Raw genomic sequence first — 26,741 nt, forward strand, 5'->3', positions numbered from 1 at the left:
CTCTTGGCATTCTCTCAACCAGCTTCATGAGGTAGTCACCTGGAATGCATTTCAATTAACAGGTGTGCCTTCTTAAAAGTTAATTTGTGGAATTTCTTTCCTTCTTAATGCGTTTGAGCCAATCAGTTGTGTTGTGACAAGGTTAGGGTGGGTATACATCTGAAATTAGCCCACCCAACTACCTCATCCCTATATTGTTATTTAATTTGCTCTTTTGCAGTCCAGTATCTCTATTTGCACATAATCTCTTGCACATCTAGCATTCCAGTGTTAATACTATTGTAATTATTCTGCACTATAGCCTATTTATTGCCTTACCTCCATAACTTGCTACATTTGCACACACTGTATATATATTTTCTGTTGTATCTCTGACTTTATGTTTTTTTTTACCCCATATGTAACTCTGTGTTGTTTTTGTTGCACTACTTTGCTTTGTCTTGGCCAGGTCGCAGTTGTAAATGAGAACCTGTTCTCAACTGGCTTACCTGGTTAAATAAAGGTGAAATAAAAATAAAAAAAATACAGATGATAGCCCTATTTGGTAAAAGACTAAGTCCATATTATGGCAAGAACAGCTCAAATAAGCAAAGAGAAACGACAGTCCATCATTACTTTAAGACATGAAGGTCAGTCAATACGGAACATTTCAAGAACTTTGAAACCACTACTAAAGGACACCAATAATAAGAAGAGACCTGCTTGGGCCAAGAAACACAAGCAATGGACATTAGACCGGTGGAAATGTGTCCTTTGGTCTGGAGTCCAAATTTGAGATTTTAGGTTCCAACCGCTGTGTCTTTGTGAGACGCGGTGTGGGTGAATGGATGATCTCCGCATGTGTATTTCCCACCGTAAAGCATGGAGGAGGAGGTGTTATGGTGTGGGGTGCTTTGCTGATGACACTGTCTGTGATTTATTTTGAATTCAAGGCACACTTATCCAGCATGGCTACCACAGCATTCTGCAGCGATACGCCATCCCATCTGGTTTGGGCTTAGTGGGACTATCATTTGTTTTTCAACAGGACAATGACCCAACACACCTCCAGGCTGTGTAAGGGCTATTTTACCAAGAAGGAGAGTGATGGAGTGCTGCATCAGATGACCTGGCCTCCACAATCACCCGACCTCAACCCAATTGAAATGGTTTGGGATGAGTCGGACCGCAGAGTGAAGGAAAAGCAGCCAACAAGTGCTAAGCATATGTGGGAACTCCTTCAAGACTGTTGGAAAAGCATTCCAGGTGAAGCTGGTTGAGAGAATGCCAGGAGTGTGCAAAGCTGTCATCAAGGCAAAGGGTGGCTATTTGAAGAATCTCAAATATAAAATGTATTTAGATTTGTTTAACACTTTTTTGGTTACTACATGATTCCATATGTGTTATTTCATGGTTTTGATGTCTTCACTTTTATTCTACAATGTAGAAAAACCCTTGAATGATTAGGTGTGTCCAAACTTTTGACTGGTAGTGTATATATATAAAACAAAACGTTACAATTCAGAAGCAGAATGAAAGACACAGCTTGTCATTGTTAATAAGTCCACCAGTGTAGTTTCTTCAGAGATGTTTAGATGCGGTCCTCATAGTGAGACTTGTTCTGGAGGAGATGTGCAGCTAGAAATTCAATGGGATTATGAGGCCTGGAAGAGCAACAGAAGAACTAGGATTAATACAATTTAAGTCATCAAATAAAACATTTATAAATTAAATGACAATATCATATTTATTGGTCCACTATACAGAGATAACTGAAATGTGTTGTTTTATTTGTCAGAGTGCCCCAATAAATCAACGGGGGATTTCATCTGTGTGCGGATCTCTATTCTTTATTTCAGAGCCCAGCCTCACCACACAACACAGGCTGATGTTGCGAGACTGAGGTTATGCAGCATGGGAGACAGGGAAAGAACATGTATTGGAGCCTGGTTCCGCTCTAGGTTGGGAGACAGGGAAAGAAGGGCGGCAGGTAGCTTAGTGGTTAAGAGCATTGTGCCAGTAACCGAAAGGTCGCTGGTTCTAATCCCTGAGCCGACTAGGTGAAAAATCTGTCAATGTGCCCTTGAGCAAGGCACTTAACCCTAATTGCTCCTGTAAGTCGCTCTGGATAAGAGCGTCTGCTAAATGGCTAAAATGTAAATGTAAATGTAAGAACATGTATTGGAGCCTGGTTCCGCTCTAGGTTTCTTCCTAGGTTCCTGCCTTCTAGGGAGCTCTTCCTAGCCAACGTGCTTCTGCCTCTGCATTGCTTGCTCTTTGGGGTTTTAGGCTGGGTATCTGTAAAGCACTCTGATGTAAAAAATATATTTGATTGATATTGTATCCCACCTCTCTTTGGCTAGCACAGAGAGCCCCTGTAGAAGGAGCGGCACCACAGTCTGGTCCAGATATGCCCGTGTTGGGAGAGACTGAAGATCCACCTTCTGTTTAGCCATCCTCTCGGTGTTGGACCTCTCGGTATCCTCCATCTTCTGGAGGGGAGGAGTAATCAAATCAAATTTTATTTGCCACATGCGCCGAATACAACAGGTGTAGACATTACCGTGAATTGCTTACTTACAGCCCTTAACCAACAATGCATTTTTAAAAAAATAAAAATGTAAAATAAAATAACAGTAGGGAGGCTTTATACAGTAAAGGGGGGGGGGGGGGGGGTTGGCTGGGGGGGCTTTACTTCGCTCATCATGCCCTAGCGACTCCTTGTGGCGGGCCGGGTGCCTGCAGGCTGACACCGGTCGCCAGTTGAACGGTGTTTCCTCCGACACATTGGTGCGGCTGGCTTCCGGGTTAAGCTGGCGGGTGTTAAGGAGCACGGTTAGGCGGGTCATGTTTCGGAGGACGCATGACTCCACCTTTACCTCTCCCGAGCACGTTGGGGAGTTGCAGCGATGAGACAAGAACGAAATTGGGGAGAAAAAGGGGGGTACAAAAAAAACTTTCACAAACTTAAAACACACACCAGTGTTGTGTTTGAGATTACCTAAAGCATGACCGATTCAAGACCGGAGCGAATTACCTAAAGCATGACCGATTCAAGACCGGAGCGAATTACCTAAAGCATGACCGATTCAAGACCGGAGCGAATTACCTAAAGCATGACCGATTCAAGACCGGAGCGAATTACCTAAAGCATGACCGATTCAAGACCGGAGCGAATTACCTAAAGCATGACCGATTCAAGACCGGAGCGAATTACCTAAAGCATGACCGATTCAAGACCGGAGCGAATTACCTAAAGCATGACCGATTCAAGACCGGAGCGAATTACCTAAAGCATGACCGATTCAAGACCGGAGCGAATTACCTAAAGCATGACCGATTCAAGACCGGAGCGAATTACCTAAAGCATGACCGATTCAAGACCGGAGCGAATTACCTAAAGCATGACCGATTCAAGACCGGAGCGAATTACCTAAAGCATGACCGATTCAAGACCGGAGCGAATTACCTAAAGCATGACCGATTCAAGACCGGAGCGAATTACCTAAAGCATGACCGATTCAAGACCGGAGCGAATTACCTAAAGCATGACCGATTCAAGACCGGAGCGAATTACCTAAAGCATGACCGATTCAAGACCGGAGCGAATTACCTAAAGCATGACCGATTCAAGACCGGAGCGAATTACCTAAAGCATGACCGATTCAAGACCGGAGCGAATTACCTAAAGCATGACCGATTCAAGACCGGAGCGAATTACCTAAAGCATGACCGATTCAAGACCGGAGCGAATTACCTAAAGCATGACCGATTCAAGACCGGAGCGAATTACCTAAAGCATGACCGATTCAAGACCGGAGCGAATTACCTAAAGCATGACCGATTCAAGACCGGAGCGAATTACCTAAAGCATGACCGATTCAAGACCGGAGCGAATTGAGTCCGAGTCAAGACCAAAGCCGGAGGAGGGGGGCGAGACCAAGTGAAGACCGGGAGCGGGACGAGAGGTCCGAGACAGAGTCAAGACCGAGACCAGAAAAACGTGAGTCCAATTCAAGACCATGACTGTCATTTTGTCAAATCGTCACCATAAGAGTTCAAAATGGCCAGTATTTCTGTCTTCATATTTCAGAAGAACAAATTGATTCTTTAGACATTTAGAATTATGAAACAAAGCCTTCACATTATTACAAACACAGTGAGGACCTTCTACGCCTTCAGAGAAAGGCTAAGGATTTATAAAATAATTATAAATATTATTATTATTTCCAATTCTGTTCTGATTTAACTTCTTCAGTTTTTGTTAGAAAGGAAAAGGTTAACACTGAAGAGAAAAAAGATCCAATCAGGATTTTTCTTTGGTGCTCTTGCTGCTTCATGGACAACCAGTTGACAGCTGTGTGCTCTCCCCTCTCTCTCCTTCCCTCTCTCTCTCTCTCCTTCCCTCTCTCTCTCTCTCCTTCCCTCTCTCTCCTCTCTCTCCTTCCCTCTCTCTCTCTCTCCTTCCCTCTCTCTCTCTCTCCTTCCCTCTCTCTCTCCTCTCCCTCCTTCCCTCTCTCCTCTCTCACTAGGCTGTGTGCCCCCCCCCCACACACACACACACACTACAGTAACTTACAGCTGTATGATTCTCCATGCTCTGATTCATGTCTGCGTTATCTGCATGTAAAGACAATACAATAACGGTGAGTAAAAAGGCAAATATGTTTATCAGGTGTCCAAGTCAGGGCTAGAAACAAAGTGATTAGCTAGCTAGTTATTATATTTCTATGGTTGTGATAGCATGCATTGGTCTTTGTTCTGATCTATATGTCAACGCTAACCAATCATCTGCAGTAAAGAGATGTCATTTCTTATTGAAGGTAAACGATAAATTCGCCTATTTTGCTACCTACTACCAAATATTCTAGTAGTTAGTTTCTGCTAACTTTACATGATGACAACAGTCACCAGCTTCGAGTTAGCTTGTGTTAGCATAGCTTGCTAGCTACTAGGTGGTCCCTAATCTTCAGCTTCCAATGCGCTTATAAATCAGAAAGCTGCTGCCAAAAAATATTTGCTACATAATGCTAGGCGTTAGCTATTCATAAATTAGCATTTTCGGTTACCTTCTGCCATGATTTCTGACTTTTTGTCGACGCTGAAACAGCCAGGGAGAGCTAATCGAGCTATCGAGCAGTCGTCAGAAAATCAGACGCGTTGATTGGCTATCCACATTCCGGAAATTTGACTTTTAAAGGGCTAGCACCGAAATTCCTGAACGTATTTCTAATAAATATCTTGTTACACTATCCTACTTTCAGTGCATGTCGATTTACGTTACTTTATTTTATTATCTTTGCTTGTATACACGTAGTATAGTATTTAGGCTCTAGTTCCACGCATGCGTAGTGCCAACTTCTCGTTACAACAAGACACAGCTGTCTTGGAACTATCTGGCTGGACCTCTACAGTGGTTTTGTTATTAGACATGTTTACGATCATCTCTCTGATATGAAAATGGTTTGAGATAAAATGATCAATTGCTGAGGACGTTGACGCGCAAATTTTTTGTGTACTTTTCTCTTCTTACATCTGTATTTGAGATTCTGATATAGCTATCTTGTCTTTATTTCGCTACCATGTTGGCCAAAGACAACGGAGAACTCATTAGAAACTATCATAAGCAGGCATTCGAATACATTGTCCGTGGCACTAAGGATCGATGAAGATGACAAAGGTTGAATGCATCTCCTTGTCTTATTTATTTTGTATACGTTTATCATACGTCATGTCGTGTGACTGTATGCAAGCATATGCAATGGCTCACTGGGAGTGTGTGTCTCTCTGCGTACCCTCTCTCTCGGTGTCTCTGAGCCTGTGGGTTTGTGATGGCAGGTGTCAAGGAGGAGGCAGTCCAGTGGTATCAGAAAGGCATTGCAGAGCTTCAGAAGGGGATCGCTATTGAAGTAACACCTCATCATCTTTCAAGTTAATATGAGGTGGTTTGTGTTGTGGCCATTTCACCACTAGAGTGAAAGCACCGCCAGCATTCAAAAGTGACCAAAACACCATTCCTGTTCTATGGAAAGGTTGACACTGTGTTAATAAAAGAGATAGTGGATACATTTCTATTCAGTATTATGAAGCAATGTGCTCGAGTGACGTGGGAAGTCTTCCAAACAACAGATTGTTTCAAACTAGACTAATTACTAACACCCTACACCTCTTCCTACATGTTCTTTGTCAAATTTAGCTATAAAAGTAAATATTTTATAATGTTGCATTCTTCAGCTCCAGATTTCTGATCAATATAATTGGATTGATAATCAGAATGATTCATGACTGGGAAAAGATGGTGGTATGATATTAATACGTTATTTGGAAAGTAACTGATGATCAGTTTTTATTTGGGCCCTTTATAACATAATAATGTAATAATAATAATAATAATAATAATAATAATAATAATATGCCATTTAGCAGACACTTTTATTCAAAGCGACTTACAGTCATGTGAGCATACATTTTTACGTATGGGTGGTCCCGGGGATCGAACCCACTACCCTGGCGTTACAAGCGCCGTGCTCTACCAGCTGAGCAGCTGGTGTAGCTCCAACCTAATGCAGTTGGAGTTCTGAGTGTAGCTCCAACCTAATGCAGTTGGAGTTCTGAGTGTAGCTCCAACCTAATGCAGTTGGAGTTCTGAGTGTAGTTCTAATCTAATGCAGTTGGAGTTCTGAGTGTAGTTCTAATCTAATGTAGTTGGAGTTCTGAGTGTAGCTCCAATCTAATACAGTTGGAGTTCTGAGTGTAGCTCCAACCTAATGCAGTTGGAGTTCTGAGTGTAGCTCCAATCTACTGCAGTTGGAGTTCTGAGTGTAGCTCCAACCTAATGCAGTTGGAGTTCTGAGTGTAGCTCCAATCTAATGCAGTTGGAGTTCTGAGTGTAGCTCCAATCTACTGCAGTTGGAGTTCTGAGTGTAGCTCCAACCTAATGCAGTTGGAGTTCTGAGTGTAGCTCCAACCTAATGCAGTTGGAGTTCTGAGTGTAGCTCCAATCTACTGCAGTTGGAGTTCTGATGATTCAGGGATGTCTCAGGGAAAACATAATACTCTCTTTAGAATTAGTATTTATAGAAACTGTACAAATCTTTTTACATGACAAAATATTATATAATAATATACACAAAATATTTATGAACTGGAGCCACTATACTGTAAATCAAAAGCCTATACCAGGTAGGGTCACACCACAGTCCTCCAGTATGAGGGTCCTATACCAGGTAGGGTCACACCACAGTCCTCCAGTATGGGGGGCCTATACCAGGTAGGGTCACACCACAGTCCTCCAGTATGGGGGGCCTATACCAGGTAGGGTCACACCACAGTCCTCCAGTATGGGGGGTCCTATACCAGGTAAGGTCACACCACAGTCCTCCAGTATGAGGGTCCTATACCAGGTAGGGTCACACCACAGTCCTCCAGTATGGGGGGTCCTATACCAGGTAGGGTCACACCACAGTCCTCCAGTATGAGGGTCCTATACCAGGTAGGGTCACACCACAGTCCTCCAGTATGGGGGGCCTATACCAGGTAGGGTCACACCACAGTCCTCCAGTATGGGGGGGCCTATACCAGGTAGGGTCATACCACAGTCCTCCAGTATGGGGGGGCCTATACCAGGTAGGGTCACACCACAGTCCTCCAGTATGGGGGGGCCTATACCAGGTAGGGTCACACCACAGTCCTCCAGTATGAGGGTCCTATACCACAGTCCTCCAGTATGGGGGGGCCTATACCAGGTAGGGTCACACCACAGTCCTCCAGTATGAGGGTCCTATACCAGGTAGGGTCACACCACAGTCCTCCAGTATGGGGGGGCCTATACCACAGTCCTCCAGTATGGGGGGGCCTATACCAGGTAGGGTCACACCACAGTCCTCCAGTATGAGGGTCCTATACCAGGTAGGGTCACACCACAGTCCTCCAGTATGGGGGGGCCTATACCAGGTAGGGTCACACCACAGTCCTCCAGTATGGGGGGGCCTATACCACAGTCCTCCAGTATGGGGGGGGGCTATACCAGGTAGGGTCACACCACAGTCCTCCAGTATGGGGGGGCCTATACCACAGTCCTCCAGTATGGGGGGGCCTATACCAGGTAGGGTCACACCACAGTCCTCCAGTATAGGGGGGCCTATACCACAGTCCTCCAGTATGGGGGGGGCCTATACCAGGTAGGGTCACACCACAGTCCTCCAGTATGAGGGTCCTATACCAGGTAGGCTCACACCACAGTCCTCCAGTATGGGGGGGCCTATACCAGGTAGGGTAACACCACAGTCCTCCAGTATGGGGGGCCTATACCAGGTAGGGTCATACCACAGTCCTCCAGTATGGGGGTCCTATAACAGGTATGGTCACACCACAGTCCTCCAGTATGGGGGGGCCTATACCAGGTAGGGTCACACCACAGTCCTCCAGTATGGGGGGCCTATACCAGGTAGGGTCACACCACAGTCCTCCAGTATGGGGGGGCCTATACCACAGTCCTCCAGTATGGGGGGGCCTATACCAGGTAGGGTCACACCACAGTCCTCCAGTATGAGGGTCCTATACCAGGTAGGGTCACACCACAGTCCTCCAGTATGGGGGTCCTATACCAGGTAGGGTCACACCACAGTCCTCCAGTATGGGGGTCCTATACCAGGTAGGGTCACACCACAGTCCTCCAGTATGGGGGGGCCTATACCAGGTAGGGTCACACCACAGTCCTCCAGTATGGGGGGTCCTATACCAGGTAGGGTCACACCACAGTCCTCCAGTATGGGGGTCCTATACCAGGTAGGGTCACACCACAGTCCTCCAGTATGGGGGGGCCTATACCAGGTAGGGTCACACCACAGTCCTCCAGTATGGGGGGGCCTATACCAGGTAGGGTCACACCACAGTCCTCCAGTATGGGGGGGGCCTATACCACGTAGGGTCACACCACAGTCCTCCAGTATGGGGGGCCTATACCAGGTAGGGTCACACCACAGTCCTCCAGTATGGGGGGCCTATACCAGGTAGGGTCACACCACAGTCCTCCAGTATGGGGGGGCCTATATCAGGTAGGGTCACACCACAGTCCTCCAGTATGGGGGGGGCTATACCAGGTAGGGTCACACCACAGTCCTCCAGTATGGGGGTCCTATACCAGGTAGGGTCACACCACAGTCCTCCAGTATGGGGGGGGCTATACCAGGTAGGGTCACACCACAGTCCTCCAGTATGGGGGGTCCTATACCAGGTAGGGTCACACCACAGTCCTCCAGTATGGGGGGGGCTATACCAGGTAGGGTCACACCACAGTCCTCCAGTATGGGGGTCCTATACCAGGTAGGGTCACACCACAGTCCTCCAGTATGGGGGGGGGCTATACCAGGTAGGGTCACACCACAGTCCTCCAGTATGGGGGGGGGGGCCTATACCAGGTAGGGTCATACCACAGTCCTCCAGTATGGGGGGGGCTATACCAGGTAGGGTCACACCACAGTCCTCCAGTATGGTGGGGCCTATACCAGGTAGGGTCACACCACAGTCCTCCAGTATGGGGGGGCCTATACTAGGTAGGGTCACACCACAGTCCTCCAGTATGGGGGGCTATATCAGGTACGGTCACACCACAGTCCTCCAGTATGGGGGGGGGGGGGCCTATACCAGGTAGGGTCACACCACAGTCCTCCAGTATGGGGGGGCCTATACCAGGTAGGGTCACACCACAGTCCTCCAGTATGGGGGGGCCTATACCAGGTAGGGTCACACCACAGTCCTCCAGTATGGGGGGCCTATACCAGGTAGGGTCACACCACAGTCCTCCAGTATGGGGGGCTATATCAGGTAGGGTCACACCACAGTCCTCCAGAATGGGGGGCTATATCAGGTACGGTCACACCACAGTCCTCCAGTATGGGGGGGGGGGGCCTATACCAGGTAGGGTCACACCACAGTCCTCCAGTATGAGGGTCCTATACCAGGTAGGGTCACACCACAGTCCTCCAGTATGGGGGGGCCTATACCAGGTAGGGTCACACCACAGTCCTCCAGTATGGGGGGCCTATACCAGGTAGGGTCACACCACAGTCCTCCAGTATGGGGGGTCCTATACCAGGTAGGGTCACACCACAGTCCTCCAGTATGGGGGGGGGGGCTATACCAGGTAGGGTCACACCACAGTCCTCCAGTATGGGGGGCCTATACCAGGTAGGGTCACACCACAGTCCTCCAGTATGGGGGGGCCTATACCAGGTAGGGTCACACCACAGTCCTCCAGTATGGGGGGCCTATACCAGGTAGGGTCACACCACAGTCCTCCAGTATGGGGGGGCCTATACCAGGTAGGGTCACACCACAGTCCTCCAGTATGGGGGTCCTATACCAGGTAAGGTCACACCACAGTCCTCCAGTATGGGGGGCCTATACCAGGTAGGGTCACACCACAGTCCTCCAGTATGGGGGGCCTATACCAGGTAGGGTCACACCACAGTCCTCCAGTATGGGGGGGGCCTATACCAGGTAGGGTCACACCACAGTCCTCCAGTATGGGGGGGCCTATACCAGGTAGGGTCACACCACAGTCCTCCAGTATGGGGGGGCCTATACCAGGTAGGGTCACACCACAGTCCTCCAGTATGGGGGGGCCTATACCAGTTAGGGTCACACCACAGTCCTCCAGTATGGGGGTCCTATACCAGGTAGGGTCACACCACAGTCCTCCAGTATGGGGGGGCCTATACCAGGTAGGGTCACACCACAGTCCTCCAGTATGGGGGGGCCTATACCAGGTAGGGTCACACCACAGTCCTCCAGTATGGGGGGGCCTATACCAGGTAGGGTCACACCACAGTCCTCCAGTATGGGGGGGCCTATACCAGGTAGGGTCACACCACAGTCCTCCAGTATGGGGGGGCCTATACCAGGTAGGGTCACACCACAGTCCTCCAGTATGGGGGGGCCTATACCAGGTAGGGTCACACCACAGTCCTCCAGTATGGGGGGGGCTATACCAGGTAGGGTCACACCACTGTCCTCCAGTATGGGGGGGCCTATACCAGGTAGGGTCACACCACAGTCCTCCAGTATGGGGGGGCCTATACCAGGTAGGGTCACACCACAGTCCTCCAGTATGGGGGGGCCTATACCAGGTAGGGTCACACCACAGTCCTCCAGTATGGGGGGGGCTATACCAGGTAGGGTCACACCACAGTCCTCCAGTATGGGGGGGCCTATACCAGGTAGGGTCACACCACAGTCCTCCAGTATGGGGGGCCTATACCAGGTAGGGTCACACCACAGTCCTCCAGTATGGGGGGGCCTATACCAGGTAGGGTCACACCACAGTCCTCCAGTATGGGGGGGCCTATACCAGGTAGGGTCACACCACAGTCCTCCAGTATGGGGGTCCTATACCAGGTAGGGTCACACCACAGTCCTCCAGTATGTGTGGGTCCTATACCAGGTAGGGTCACACCACAGTCCTCCAGTATGGGGGGGCCTATACCAGGTAGGGTCACACCACAGTCCTCCAGTATGGGGGGGCCTATACCAGTTAGGGTCACACCACAGTCCTCCAGTATGGGGGGCCTATACCAGGTAGGGTCACACCACAGTCCTCCAGTATGGGGGGCCTATACCAGGTAGGGTCACACCACAGTCCTCCAGTATGGGGGGGCCTATACCAGTTAGGGTCACACCACAGTCCTCCAGTATGGGGGGCCTATACCAGGTAGGGTCACACCACAGTCCTCCAGTATGGGGGGCCTATACCAGGTAGGGTCACACCACAGTCCTCCAGTATGGGGGGGGGGGCTATACCAGGTAGGGTCACACCACAGTCCTCCAGTATGGGGGTCCTATACCAGGTAGGGTCACACCACAGTCCTCCAGTATGGGGGGGCCTATACCAGTTAGGGTCACACCACAGTCCTCCAGTATGGGGGGCCTATACCAGGTAGGGTCACACCACAGTCCTCCAGTATGGGGGGCCTATACCAGGTAGGGTCACACCACAGTCCTCCAGTATGGGGGGGCCTATACCAGGTGCCTGTTCCAGACGCACAAAAAGCTTATTTCTCTCAAATGTTTTGCATACATTTGTTTACATCCCTGTTAGTGAGCATTTCTCCTTTGCCAAGATAATCCATCCACCTGACAGGTGTGGCATATCAAGAAGCTGATTAAACAGCATGACCATTACACAGGTGCACCTTGTGCTGGGGACAATAAAAGGCCACTCTAAAATGTGACGTTTTGTCGCACAACACAATGTCACAGATGTCTCAAGTTTTGGGGGAGCGTGCAATTGGCATGCAAACTGCAGGAATGTCCACCAGAACTGTTGCCAGATAATTTAATGTTAAGTTCTCTACCATAAGCCGCCTCCAACGTCGTTTTAGAGATTTTGGCAGTACGTCCAACCGGCCTTACAACCACAGACCACGTGTAAACACGCCAGCCCAGTACCTCCACATCCGACTTCTCGAATTTGAATGCACAGAGATACTGTGACAAGATCCTGAGGCCCATTGTGGTGCACACCTTTGATGGCCACTGGCACGCTGGAGAGGTGTGCCCTTCACGGATGAATCCCAGTTTCAACTGTACCGGGCAGATGGCAGGCAGCGTCATGTGGGTGAGTGGTTTGCTGATGTCAACGTTGTAAACAGAGTGCCCCATGGTGGCGGTGGGGTTATGGTATGGGCAGGCATAAGTTACGGAAAACGAACACAATTGCATTTTATCGATGGCAATTTGAATGCACAGAGATACCGTGACGAGATCCTGAGGCCCATTGTCATGCCATTCATCTGCTGCCATCACCTCATGTTTCAGCATGATAATGCACAGCCCCATGTCGCAAGGATCTGTACACAATTCCTGGAAGCTGAAAATGTCAGAGTTCTTCCATGGCCTGCATACTTACCAGACATGTCACCTATTGAGCATGTTTGGGATGCTCTGGATCGATGTGTATGACAGCGTGTTCCAGTTCCCGCCAATATCCAGCAACTTCGCACAGCCATTGAAGTGGAGTGGGACAACATTTTTAAAGGTATCTATGACCAACAGATGCATATCTGTATTCCCAATCATGTGAAATCGATAGATTAAGGGCTAATCAATTAATTTCAATTGACTGATTTCCTTAACTGAACTGTAACTCAGTAAAATCTTTGAAATTGTTGCATGTTGCGTTTATATTTTTGTTCAGTATACATGCTTGGACCCGGAGCATGTCCCAGTTCTTGTAGCTAGATGGCGCCACTGTACTAGCTTGCTCAACTTCTCATTAACTGCACTTTCCTCCTTTCAAACCTGTCAGTAAACCACCACACCACAAATGCATTCATATCATATTCATATGTAGGTCAGTAATTCATATATAATGAATGCATAAGGTTGTAGTTCTGTCAATCTTTGCCGAGCACAGTACATCATGAAGGACACTTTACGGTTGGTTGGGTTTGTTGACAGGTAGACTGAGGTGGCTGGATGGAGTGTGAGTGTGAATCACAAGTCGGGGTGAGTGTGTGTGTAGGTGTGTGTGTGTGTAGTGGTGTGTGTGTGTGTGTGTAGTGGTGTGTGTGTGTGTGTGTGTGTGTAGTGGTGTGTGTGTGTGTGTGTGTAGTGGTGTGTGTGTGTGTGTGTAGTGGTGTGTGTGTGTAGTGGTGTGTGTGTGTGTGTGTGTAGTGGTGTGTGTGTGTGTGTGTGTAGGGGTGTGTGTGTGTGTGTGTAGGGGTGTGTGTGTGTAGGGGTGTGTGTGTGTGTGTAGGGGTGTGTGTGTGTGTGTGTGTGTGTGTGTGTGTGTGTATAGGGGTGTGTGTGTGTATAGGGGTGTGTGTGTCTCCTGAGTGGCGCAGTGGTCTGACACTGCATCGCAGTGCTAACTGTGCCACTAGAGCTCCTGGTTCGAATCCAGGCTCTGTCGCAGCCGGCCGCGACCGGGAGACTCATGGGCGGCGCACAATTGGCCCAGCGTCGTCCAGGGTAGGGGAGGGAATGGCCGGCAGGGATGTAGCTCAGTTGATAGAGCATGGCGTTTGCAACGCCAGGGTTGTGGGTTCGATTCCCACGGGGGGCCAGTATAAAAAAATATGTATTCACTAACTGTAAGTCGCTCTGGATAAGAGCGTCTGCTAAATGACTAAAATGTAAATGTAAAAAATGTGTGTAGGGGGGTGTGTCAGCCAGTCATACACCTGTCCCTGTGTAGCCCTCAGCCCCCCTACCTGTCCCTGTGTAGCTCCAGCCCTCCTACCTGTCCCTGTGTAGCTCCAGCCCTCCTACCTGTCCCTGTGTAGCCCTCAGCCCTCCTACCTGTCCCTGTGTAGCCCTCAGCCCTCCTACCTGTCCCTGTGTAGCCCTCAGCCCTCCTACCTGTCCCTGTGTAGCCCTCAGCCCTCCTACCTGTCCCAGTGTAGCCCTCAGCCCTCCTACCTGTCCCTGTGTAGCCCTCAGCCCTCCTACCTGTCCCTGTGTAGCCCTCAGCCCTCCTACCTGTCCCTGTGTAGCCCTCAGCTCTTCTCCCATCTCCACAGAGGAGCTCTGTCAGACTGACCATTGGGTTCTTAGTCACCTCCCTGACCAAGGCCCTTCTCCCCCGATTGCTCAGTTTGGCCGGGCAGCCAGCTCTAGGAAGAGTCTTGGTCGTTCCAAACTTTTTCCATTTAAGAATGATGGAGGCCACCGTGTTCTTGGGGACCTTCAATGCTGCAGAACTGTTTTGGTACCCTTTCCCAGATCTGTGCCTCGACACAATCCTGTCTCGGAGCTCTATGGACAATTCCTTCAACCTCATGGCTTAGTTTTTGTTCAGACATACACTGTCAACTGTGGGACCTTATATACTGTGGGACCTTATATCATGTGATCGGTCACATGATCTCAGTATATATACACCTGTTCTGAAAGGCCCCAGAGTCTGCAACACCACTAAGCAAGGGGTACCACCAAGCAAGCAGCACCCTGAAGGCCAAGGAGCTCTCCAAACAGGTCAGGAACAAAGTTGTGGAGAAGTACAGATCAGGGTTGGGTTATAAAAAAATATCTGAAGCTTTGAACATCCCACAGAGCACCATTAAATCCATTATAAAAAAATTGAAGGAATATGGCACCACAACAAACCTGCCAAGAGAGGGCCGCCCACCAAAACTCACGGACCAGGCAAGGAGGGCATTAATCAGAGAGGCAACAAAGAGACCCAAAGATAACCCTGAAGGAGCTGCAAAGCTCCACAGCGGAGATTGGAGTATCTGTCCATAGGACCACTTTAAGCCGTACACTCCACAGAGCTGGGCTTTACGGAAGAGTGGCCAGAAAAAAACCATTGCTTAAAGAAAAATAAAAAAAGCAAACACGTTTGGTGTGGGAGACTCCCCAAACATATGGAAGAAGGTACTCTGGTCAGATGAGACTAAAATTGAGCTTTTTGGCCATCAAGGAAAACGCTATGTCTGGTGCAAACCCAACACCTCTCATCACCCCGAGAACACCATCCCCACAGTGAAGCATGGTGGTGGCAGCATCATGCTATGGGGATGTTTTTCATCAGCAGGGACTGGGAAACTGGTCAGAATTGAAGGAATGATGGATGGAGCTAAATACAGGGAAATTCTTGAGGGAAATCTGTTTCAGTCTTCCAGAGATTTAAGACTGGGACAGAGGTTCACCTTCCAGCAGGACAAGTGGTTTAAGGGGAAACATTTAAATGTCTTGGAATGGCCTAGTCAAAGCCCAGACCTCAATCCAATTGAGAATCTGTGGTATGACTTATTAAAGATTGCTGTACACCAGCAGAACCCATCCAACTTGAAGGAGCTGGAGTAGTTTTGCCTTGAAGAATGGGCATAAATCCCAGTGGCTAGATGTGCCAAGCTTATAGAGACATACCCCAAGAGACTTGCAGCTGTAATTGCTGCAAAAGGTGCCTCTACAAAGTATTGACTTTGGGGGGGGTGAATAGTTATGCACGCTCAAGTTCTTTTTTTTTGTTTGTTTCACCAAAAAAAACATTTTGCATCTTCAAAGTGGTAGGCATGTTCTGTAAATCAAATGATACAAACCTCCAAGTTGTAAGGCAACAAAATAGGAAAAATGCCAAGGGGGGTGAATACTTTCGCAAGCCACTGTATATGGTCAATAGCAAGACAGCACAAACATATCTGGGAGAAGGCTAATTTCCACCCATGCTATTTATCAAAAATGAACACTCAAACTCACACATCAGCACAGTAAGTTAAGACTTAATATATATTTAGTTTATTATAAGTATTTGCAATTTTACACCCAATGTTTTTGTAAAAACGGACACCATTGTGAAAACCTTTCTGCATTAACTCCCCCTCCCCCCAAAAACAGACGCTCTGTAAAATAACTTTTGTTTCAATACCTTTTTAAAGCAAAGGCACACTTGTCAATAAGTGTTTTAAAAGGAAAGCAGAGAGAAAGGCTGGCTGGTGGCGGCAGAGCAGACCGAGTCAGAGTCTTAGAAGCACAGAGGAAAAGTGAGATGCTTCCATCCATGACAGTCAGCCACAGCCAGCCTTCAGTAAATACCCCACATTTCCATCACAACACAACACTGAACCTGACTTGGAGGAGAAGTAGAGGAGGGACCAGGGAGCAGACAGTCTACCCTGGTCTGAAGGGGAGAAGTAGAGGAGGGACCAGGGAGTAGACAGTCTACCCTGGTCTGAAGGGGAGAAGGAGAGGAGGGACCAGGGAGCAGACAGTCTACCCTGGTCTGAAGGGGAGAAGGAGAGGAGGGACCAGGGAGCAGACAGTCTACCCTGGTCTGAAGGGGAGAAGGAGAGGAGGGACCAGGGAGCAGACAGTCTACCCTGGTCTGAAGGGGAGAAGGAGAGGAGGGACCAGGGAGCAGACAGTCTACCCTGGTCTGAAGGGGAGAAGGAGAGGAGGGACCAGGGAGCAGACAGTCTACCCTGGTCTGAAGGGGAGAAGGAGAGGAGGGACCAGGGAGCAGACAGTCTACCCTGGTCTGAAGGGGAGAAGCCTGGACCTAGAGATTTGGGAAATGGGAGGCGTGGGGTTCTGGTTAATGGGCATGATGACATGGGGTGGGGGTACTCCACCTCTACACTATAAAACACCAGTCAGAATGTCTTCAACCACCTCGCCAGTTGTGAATGGAAGACAGACCATAAGATTAGTCTGAACCATAGTGTCAGTCTGTAGTCTGTAGACAGTCTGTGTGGGTGTTCATTGGATGCAGGTTGGAGAAAGAGGAGGGGCTCTGTGGCCGGTCACACCCAGGGGCCTGCCTGGATCGTAGAGGGAGGAGGAAGCCTTGTGCCCAATAGCAGTTCTCCTAACATACCTCCCAGCCAACCTCTGGAGGCGGGCCTAGTCTGGGGCTTAGTAGAGGCCATTGGCTGCACCATCCACCAGTCAAAACAGGGAACCAGTAGCGCGAGAGGGATTATGTGTGAGGTGAGGTCTGCGTAGCACCCCACACGCATACATCTATTGGTCCCTGGAACTGGGAGGCTGTGTCAGCGGACTGTGATAGGTCCTCGTCATACGAACACCTTGGCGAGAGCGTCTGCCCCGGCGGAGGCGATGTAAGCCTTAGAGGGGTGGAAGGCCACGTCATGGATAGACTCATCGTTCTTCTTCCTGTGAGCCGTAAACTCCTGGATACACGTCTTAGTCTCCAGGTTCCACAGACGAATAGAACAGTCATGACCTGAGGAAGGAGAGGAGAGAGGGATTAGGGAGGGGAACGAGAGCAGACGAATAGAGCAGTCAACCGGAGAGGGAGGAGAGGAGACAGGGATTAGGGAGGGGAGCGAGAGCAGACGAATAGAGCAGTCAACCGGAGAGGGAGGAGAGGAGACAGGGATTAGGGAGGGGAGCGAGAGCAGACGAATAGAGCAGTCAACCGGAGAGGGAGGAGAGGAGACAGGGATTAGGGAGGGGAACGAGAGCAGACGAATAGAGCAGTCAACCGGAGAGGGAGGAGAGGAGACAGGGATTAGGGAGGGGAACGAGAGCAGACGAATAGAGCAGTCAACCGGAGAGGAAGGAGAGGAGAGAGGGATTAGGGAGGGGAACGAGAGCAGACGAATAGAGCAGTCAACCGGAGAGGGAGGAGAGGAGAGGGGGAAGAAGTAAGGGAGAGGAAAGTGAACAGTAGGTGGGCGACAAGGCAGTTTACATAAAGTATACAGTTCTGGTGTTTCCCAGGGCTCAGTTCTGGGCCCTCTCCTGTTTCATAAAGTATACAGTTCTGGTGTCCCTCAGGGCTCAGTTCTGGGCCCTCTCCTGTTTTATAAAGTATACAGTTCTGGTGTCCCCCAGGGCTCAGTTTTGGGCCCTCTCCTGTTTTATAAAGTATACAGTTCTGGTGTCCCCCAGGGCTCAGTTCTGGGCCCTCTCCTGTTTTATAAAGTATACAGTTCTGGTGTCCCTCAGGGCTCAGTTCTGGGCCCTCTCCTGTTTTATAAAGTATACAGTTCTGGTGTCCCCCAGGGCTCAGTTCTGGGCCCTCTCCTGTTTTATAAAGTATACAGTTCTGGTGTCCCCCAGGGCTCAGTTCTGGGCCCTCTCCTGTTTTATAAAGTATACAGTTCTGGTGTCCCTCAGGGCTCAGTTCTGGGCCCTCTCCTGTTTTATAAAGTATACAGTTCTGGTGTCCCCCAGGGCTCAGTTCTAGGCCCTCTCCTGTTTTATAAAGTATACAGCTCTGGTGTCCCTCAGGGCTCAGTTCTGGGCCCTCTCCTGTTTTATAAAGTATACAGCTCTGGTGTCCCCCAGGGCTCAGTTCTGGGCCCTCTCCTGTTTTATAAAGTATACAGCTCTGGTGTCCCCCAGGGCTCAGTTCTGGGCCCTCTCCTGTTTTATAAAGTATACAGCTCTGGTGTCCCCCAGGGCTCAGTTCTGGGCCCTCTCCTGTTTTATAAAGTATACAGCTCTGGTGTCCCCCAGGGCTCAGTTCTGGGCCCTCTCCTGTTTTATAAAGTATACAGCTCTGGTGTCCCCCAGGGCTCAGTTCTGGGCCCTCTCCTGTTTTATAAAGTATGCAGTTCTGGTGTCCCCCAGGGCTCAGTTCTGGGCCCTCTCCTGTTTTATAAAGTATGCAGTTCTGGTGTCCCCCAGGGCTCAGTTCTGGTGTCCCCCAGGGCTCAGTTCTGGTGTCCCCTAGGGCTCAGTTCTGGTGTCCCCCAGGGCTCAGTTCTGGGCCCTCTCCTGTTTTATAAAGTCTGTCATATACTCACATGGACTATCCAACCATTGCTATTATCATAACATGCAGAATGACAAGGTATCTATCTAGCTAAGGATGTTAGAAATCATTGATATAGAGTTGTTAGCTACTTACTGCCAGACATCAGATAGAGCCCGTTGGGGTCGACAGCTAGACTGGTAACTGCCTCCAGGTGGGCCACCATCGAGTGGATCAGCTTCCCTGAAGAGTTCAAATTGACAACATTTGTTAATTTAATGTTTCTGCTTTCTGTGTGAAGGTTAAGCTTTCTGTGAGTGCAGTAGTTGAACTGAATTCACTCCGCTTTTAAAAACATCTATAAAAACAAATTGCTGTGAGAAACCAAACGGTCAGGATGTGGCAAAAACTGGAAGACTGCGAGATTCCAAATACTTTTAGATTTAAGTAGGGACTGATGGAGGACCGTAAAGATCCGATTTAGTTCTGTGTGGAGGACACTGCTGGAGTGAAAAACGTTTGTATGTAGACCAGCAAAATGGCTGTTACCTGTGTTGTTGTCGAAGAACTTTATGTGTTTGTCCTCCTCAGCGGTGATGGTGATGGGGAGGGTGGGGTGGCTCAGCACCCTGTTGATCTGACAGGGGGTACCTGGGGAGAGGAGAGACAGCTCGTTAGGTCGCTGGTTCATATCCGGCTCCAAGGACCATGTACACTAAATAATAGACCATATTAGCCGTAAAGGCTTCCAGAACTGGGTTCAAATAGAATTGGGTTTCTTTACTTTTTTAACAAATGGTCTGGAGGCTTCCCAAACTCCCTCCCTCCCTCCCTCCCACCCCTCCTCCCTCCATCCAGACCTACCCGTCTCTGCAGTGGACTCCAGGTTGAGCACCAGTTGCTGTGTCTCCATGTTGAAGAGGCCAATGTGACCGCTGGTGAATGATGTCACCATGTGGGCGGGCTCACTGCAGACCAGGTCCACTGACGAGGGCACGCCGAACTCTGAAGCAGTGAACCATATTGGTTGATTTCACCAAAGAATTTGAACATCATAAACATACAACACAAATCATGCGGTGTAGGATTAAAGTTAATTTGAATGACACAATATGGCAAATTAAGATGAAAACTAAGTCTGAGTGCACCTTTATGGTGGAAGGTGGCCAGGGCAGGCTTGGTATTGGAGGCGTCCCACAGCCTGACGGTGCCGTCTCCAGAGCAAGACAGGAGTCTCTGATGAACACTACTGTAGACCAGACCCCACACCGAGTCAGTATGACCACACAGCGCCCCCCGCAGGACAGACGGCTCTATTACACACAGGGAGGAGGAGGACATGTTAGATAAAGAGAGAGAACACAGAGAGAGAGAGAACAGAGAGAGAGAGAGAGAGAGAGAGAACAGAGAACAGAGAGAACAGAGAGAGAGAGAGAGAGAACAGAGAGAGAGAGAGAGAGAGAGAGAGAGAGAGAACAGAGAGAGAGAGAGAACAGAGAGAGAGAGAGAACAGAGAGAGAGAGACAGAGAGAACAGAGAGAGAGAGAGAGAGAGAACAGAGAGAACAGAGAGAGAGAGAGACAGAGAGAACAGAGAGAGAGAGAGAACAGAGAGAACAGAGAGAGAGAGAGAACAGAGAGAACAGAGAGAGAGAGACAGACAGAGAGACAGACAGAGAGACAGCCAGACCTCTGTTCTTACCGTATGAATCGTATGGGTCTACGTTAGGGTTAGGGGTGTTCCAGCTCTGAATGGTCCCGTCCACCCCTCCACTGAAACATTGATCTCCTGTACTGCTCATCACTACACACAGCACTGCACCCTGGTGGGCCCTGAACGTGTAGATGGGTTCCACGTCAAGAGAGGCACTCCTGGAGATGAAGACACAGAGAAATTGTGAGTTAGACAGTTGTAAACTTTCTAGACATAATGTGGACTGTATAAAGGTATCATACATTTCTGTGAGAGACATTTCTCTCACCATGTTTGGAGTCAATTCCATTTCCATTCAGTAAATTCAGGAAGTAAACTGAAATTCCAATTCTCCTCAATGAGGAATTGACTCCAAATCTGGTGAGAGGAATTGACTCCAAACCTGGTGAGAGGAATTGACTCCAAACCTGGTGAGAGGAATTGACTCCAAACCTGGTGAGAGGAATTGACTCCAAACCTGGTGAGAGCAACGTCTCTAGTCTAAGTCTCTGCTTTAGTGAAGTAGACACTGAGTTGTAGTCTTCCCTGTTGTCTTCTGCTGGTTAGGGTCAATATTATGGTGCTATTAGACAAAGGGTCAGTCTTACTTCTTGGTGGGGGCAGTCTTCTGCAGGTTAGGGTTAATATTATGGTGTTATTAGACAGAGAGGGTCAGTCTTACTTCTTGGTGGGGGCAGTCTTCTGCAGGTTCCACATCTTCAGCGTGTGGTCCTCTGAGGCGGTGACTAGAATCGGTTCTACGGGGTGGAACGCCAGACCTCGGATCCCGTCAAAGTGGCTCCGCAGGGTGAACTTAGGGTTCCAGGTCCTCCTCAGGGCATCCTGGTTGTTGGAGATCTGAGGAGGGGAAACACCATGGATTGTGGGTAGATAAAGTCTAAGTGAACTGCAATCCTTTGCATCCCAGGACAGCAGCAGAGCTATAGTACTGTAAATTCCCCAGGACAGCAGCAGGACTATAGTCCTGTAAATTCCCCAGGACAGCAGCAGGACTATAGTACTGTAAATTCCCCAGGACAGCAGCAGGACTATAGTACTGTAAATTCCCCAGGACAGCAGCAGGGCTATAGTACTGTAAATTCCCCAGGACATCAGCAGGACTATAGTACTGTAAATTCCCCAGGACAACAGCAGGACTATAGTCCTGTAAATTCCCCAGGACAGCAGCAGGGCTATAGTCCTGTAAATTCCCCAGGACAGCAGCAGGACTATAGTCCTGTAAATTCCCCAGGACAGCAGCAGGACTATAGTACTGTAAATTCCCCAGGACAGCAGCAGGACTATAGTACTGTAAATTCCCCAGGACAGCAGCAGGGCTATAGTACTGTAAATTCCCCAGGACAGCAGCAGGACTATAGTACTGTAAATTCCCCAGGACAGCAGCAGGACTATAGTACTGTAAATTCCCCAGGACAGCAGCAGGGCTATAGTACTGTAAATTCCCCAGGACAGCAGCAGGACTATAGTACTGTAAATTCCCCAGGACAGCAGCAGGACTATAGTACTGTAAATTCCCCAGGACAGCAGCAGGGCTATAGTACTGTAAATTCCCCAGGACAGCAGCAGGACTATAGTCCTGTAAATTCCCCAGGACAGCAGCAGGACTATAGTACTGTAAATTCCCCAGGACAGCAGCAGGACTATAGTACTGTAAATTCCCCAGGACAGCAGCAGGACTATAGTAGTGTAAATTCCCCAGGACAGCAGCAGGACTATAGTACTGTAAATTCCCCAGGACAGCAGCAGGGCTATAGTACTGTAAATTCCCCAGGACAGCAGCAGGACTATAGTACTGTAAATTCCCCAGGACAGCAGCAGGACTATAGTACTGTAAATTCCCCAGGACAGCAGCAGGACTATAGTAGTGTAAGAGCACTATAATACTAACCCTAACCTGAAAGCATATTAGTTGAGGAAGGTATTGAATGGACAGACACACAGATCATGTTCTTGGCTAGTGGAGAGTGCTGATTGTATTTAGGCTACCCCAGATCCTCCTCATGTCATAGGCCAGACTATCAGCCTCATTAGCTATGCTGAGTCCAGCCAGCTCCCCCAGTCCCTGCTCACACCCCCCTCTTCCTCCTGTCCTCCTCCCACAGAGGTAGATGGATACTTACATCGTAGGTCAGACTATCAGCCTCATTAGCTATGCTGAGTCCAGCCAGCTCCCCCAGTCCCTGCTCCCACCCCCCTCTTCTTCCTGTCCTCCTCCCACAGAGGTAGATGGATACTTACATCGTAGGTCAGACTATCAGCCTCATTAGCTATGCTGAGTCCAGCCAGCTCCCCCAGTCCCTGCTCACACTCCCCTCTTCCTCCTGTCCTCCTCCCACAGAGGTAGATGGATACTTACATCGTAGGCCAGACTATCAGCCTCATTAGCTATGCTGAGTCCAGCCAGCTCCCCCAGTCCCTGCTCACACCCCCCTCTTCCTCCTGTCCTCCTCCCACAGAGGTAGATGGATACTTACATCGTAGGCCAGACTATCAGCCTCATTAGCTATGCTGAGTCCAGCCAGCTCCCCCAGTCCCTGCTCACACTCCCCTCTTCCTCCTGTCCTCCTCCCACAGAGGTAGATGGATACTTACATCGTAGGTCAGACTATCAGCCTCATTAGCTATGCTGAGTCCAGCCAGCTCCCCCAGTCCCTGCTCCCACCCCCCTCTTCTTCCTGTCCTCCTCCCACAGAGGTAGATGGATACTTACATCGTAGGTCAGACTATCAGCCTCATTAGCTATGCTGAGTCCAGCCAGCTCCCCCAGTCCCTGCTCACACTCCCCTCTTCCTCCTGTCCTCCTCCCACAGAGGTAGATGGATACTTACATCGTAGGCCAGACTATCAGCCTCATTAGCTATGCTGAGTCCAGCCAGCTCCCCCAGTCCCTGCTCACACCCCCCTCTTCCTCCTGTCCTCCTCCCACAGAGGTAGATGGATACTTACATCGTAGGCCAGACTATCAGCCTCATTAGCTATGCTGAGTCCAGCCAGCTCCCCCAGTCCCTGCTCACACCCCCCTCTTCCTCCTGTCCTCCTCCCACAGAGGTAGATGGATACTTACATCGTAGGCCAGACTATCAGCCTCATTAGCTATGCTGAGTCCAGCCAGCTCCCCCAGTCCCATCTCAGCCTCCATGTTCTCATCAGGACCCATGATAAAGGACTTCCCAGCGGAAGGAGGGAACGTCAAGGCCTCCACTGGAAGAGAGATGGAGGCAGTCAATTAAATCAATCAACCAGTAACCTGCAGGATACTCATTACACTCAAGATGTTAACACTGGGCAAATACATGGTACCATCCAACACCTAGTTTAGACGAGCCCTGGGTCCAACAAAGGCAAGGACAGAGGTACAGTACCTTCGTCAAAATTCAAGATGTGCACTGGGCAAATATATGGTAGTAAAGAGACAGGGACAAGGACAGAAACAGGGACAAGGACAGAGACAGGGACAAGGACAGAGACAGGGACAAGGACAGAGACAGGGACAAGGACAGGGACAAGGACAAGGACAGGGACAAGGACAGAGACAAGGACAGAAACAGAGACAAGGACAGAAACAGGGACAAGGACAGAGACAGGGACAGAAACAGGGACAGGGACAGAGACAGGGACAAGGACAGAAACAAGGACAGAGACAGAGACAGGGACAGAAACAGGGACAGGGACAGAGACAGGGACAAGGACAGAAACAAGGACAGAGACAGAGACAAGGACAGAGACAGGGACAAGGACAGAAACAAGGACAGAGACAGAGACAAGGACAGAGACAGGGACAAGGACAGAAACAAGGACAGAGACAGAGACAGGGACAGAAACAGGGACAGGGACAGAGACAGGGACAAGGACAGAAACAAGGACAGAGACAGAGATAAGGACAGAGACAGGGACAGAGACAAGGAAAGAGACAGGGACAAGGACAGAGACAGGGACAAGGACAGAAACAAGGACAGAGACAGAGATAAGGACAGAGACAGGGACAGAGACAAGGAAAGAGACAGGGACAAGGACAGAGACAGGGACAAGGACAGAAACAAGGACAGAGACAGAGACAGGGACAGAGACAGAGACAGGGACAGAGACAGAGACAAGAACAGAGACAGGGACAGTACCTTCATCAGTGCGGTTGTCCTGGTGCTGTTCATTGATCCTGGGTGCGTTGGAGTGGGCCTGGGAGGTAGAGGAGGGTTCTCTGGGACTCATGTCCTCCTGGTCCCTCAGGTTGGCTAACATGTCCTGGAGCTTAGACCGGTTAGGTCCTGGGGGAGGGAAGACAGGTAGGGGGACAATATCATGTACAAAGTCAGAAGCTGTGTCCCAAATGGAAGCCCTATGTGCCCTGGTGAAAACAGGTGCACTATAAAGGGAAGTGGATGCCATGTGGAACTCAATCAGAGTGAAATTGGCTTGGCAGGTAGTAGAGCTGCGACCACAAGGGATCGTATCTACCTGCCCCTGCCCCTGAACACACATCCTGAATACTCACCACCCCCACATCAAAAATCAACACAACAGAAATATCATTTGGTGAGGACAAAAGAGCAAGAAAAGACAGGCTGTAGTTGAAAATGATCCCAGGATGAATCTGGACAGAATCACGGCACATGGAGAGGATAACGACTGATGCTAATGTAGGAACATGGGGCTGGGCATCTCTGTCTTGTTTCTGTATCATGACATCCACAACTTAAATAGTCTTGTCTTTCAAGGTTGCAGAGTGGATTCTAAGTGTTGTTTATGCCCTTCCATCACTACTAGAAGATAGGTACGTTGAGTAGGTTGAGTGCAATATGATTCAGTTAGGGTTTGAATCCTGGCAGACTAACTCCAATAGAGGTTCTGTAGACTGAAATAAGAATGACAATGGTAATATCATGGGGAATGATACCCTGTAGCTAGCAGTGTACACATTCATTTCTAAACTAGAGACAGAACAGAATGGAGCAGGCATTGGAGGATATAAAGGAATAGCAAAACAAACAGATCCACAGACAGACAACGTTTACATAAAGAGACAGAGCTGAAGACAGAGCTATGGAAATAGGAAAGAGAGCTGAAGACAGAGCTATGGAAATAGGAAAGAGAGCTGAAGACAGAGCTATGGAAATAGGACAGAGAGCTGAAGACAGAGCTATGGAAATAGGAAAGAGAGCTGAAGACAGAGCTATGGAAATAGGAAAGAGAGCTGAAGACAGAGCTATGGAAATAGGAAAGAGAGCTGAAGACAGAGCTATGGAAATAGGAAAGAGAGCTGAAGACAGAGCGTTGGAAATAGGAAAGAGAGCTGAAGACAGCTTAGAAAGAGCAGCTAAAGTAAAAGAACAAGATGCTTGTTCTTGATTTAAGGCTTTTGTTTCTATTTCTCTTACTCTACAGAGAGAGAAGAGGAAGAGGAGGAGGCGGCATGGAGAGAGGACTTACTCTTCCCCTTGCGCTCCTTCCTGTACTCCTCTTTGAGTTTGGTTATCAGACCCGGGTCCACGTCCCAGGCCTCTGACATGGCAGTCTGCTCCTCTTCCTCTGCAGGGGGACAAACCAGAGCGATAGGAGGGTTTGGCCAGGATCTAGATGGGACCAATGCCTACAGGAGGGTTTGGCCAGGATCTAGATGGGACCAATGCCTACAGGAGGGTTTGGCCAGGATCTAGATGGGACCAATGCCTACAGGAGGGTTTGGCCAGGATCTAGATGGGACCAATGCCTACAGGAGGGTTTGGCCAGGATCTAGATGGGACCAATGCCTACAGGAGGGTTTGGCCAGGATCTAGATGGGACCAATGCCTACAGGAGGGTTTGGCCAGGATCTAGATGGGACCAATGCCTACAGGAGGGTTTGGCCAGGATCTAGATGGGACCAATGCCTACAGGAGGGTTTGGC

The 26,741-nt window shown here is 49.3% G+C and overlaps 2 protein-coding genes across 2 annotated transcripts; both read right to left on the bottom strand.

Annotated features, from left to right (window-relative positions):
- Positions 1–599: 599 nt before the first annotated feature.
- On the bottom strand, positions 600–5,138 carry LOC311117364 (protein dpy-30 homolog). The gene is made up of 4 exons (XM_084192322.1): positions 5,049–5,138; positions 4,559–4,599; positions 2,329–2,471; positions 600–1,643 (listed from the first exon to the last, which is right to left on the bottom strand). Exons 1-4 carry the CDS (start codon positions 5,056–5,058, stop codon positions 1,571–1,573), a joined length of 267 nt encoding a protein of 88 aa, XP_084048448.1. The 5' UTR covers positions 5,059–5,138; the 3' UTR covers positions 600–1,570.
- An 11,063-nt stretch (positions 5,139–16,201) lies between these two features.
- Positions 16,202–26,427, bottom strand: LOC311117366 (striatin-like; the record flags this gene model as incomplete). Its single annotated transcript, XM_084192324.1, has 10 exons — positions 16,202–17,668; positions 19,304–19,390; positions 19,697–19,798; positions 20,012–20,152; positions 20,296–20,460; positions 20,849–21,018; positions 21,522–21,697; positions 23,925–24,061; positions 24,976–25,122; positions 26,285–26,427. Coding segments are annotated over 10 exons (1,438 nt in total), but the record flags the coding sequence as incomplete, so codon positions are not given.
- Between the last annotated feature and the right edge of the window lie 314 nt (positions 26,428–26,741).

The sequence above is a fragment of the Coregonus lavaretus genome (genome assembly GCF_964263955.1).
Source record: "Coregonus lavaretus genome assembly, contig: HAP1_SCAFFOLD_3092, whole genome shotgun sequence".
Lineage (NCBI taxonomy): Eukaryota > Metazoa > Chordata > Actinopteri > Salmoniformes > Salmonidae > Coregonus > Coregonus lavaretus.

Coding starts and splice junctions, on each gene's coding strand:
- LOC311117364 (XM_084192322.1), bottom strand. Junction 2,472..4,558: donor GCATGGAGAATCATACAGCT/GTAAGTTACTGT, acceptor CCTCCCCTCCAG/AAGATGGAGGATACCGAGAG. Junction 1,644..2,328: donor TCTGTGCTAGCCAAAGAGAG/GTGGGATACAAT, acceptor TTGCTCTTCCAG/GCCTCATAATCCCATTGAAT.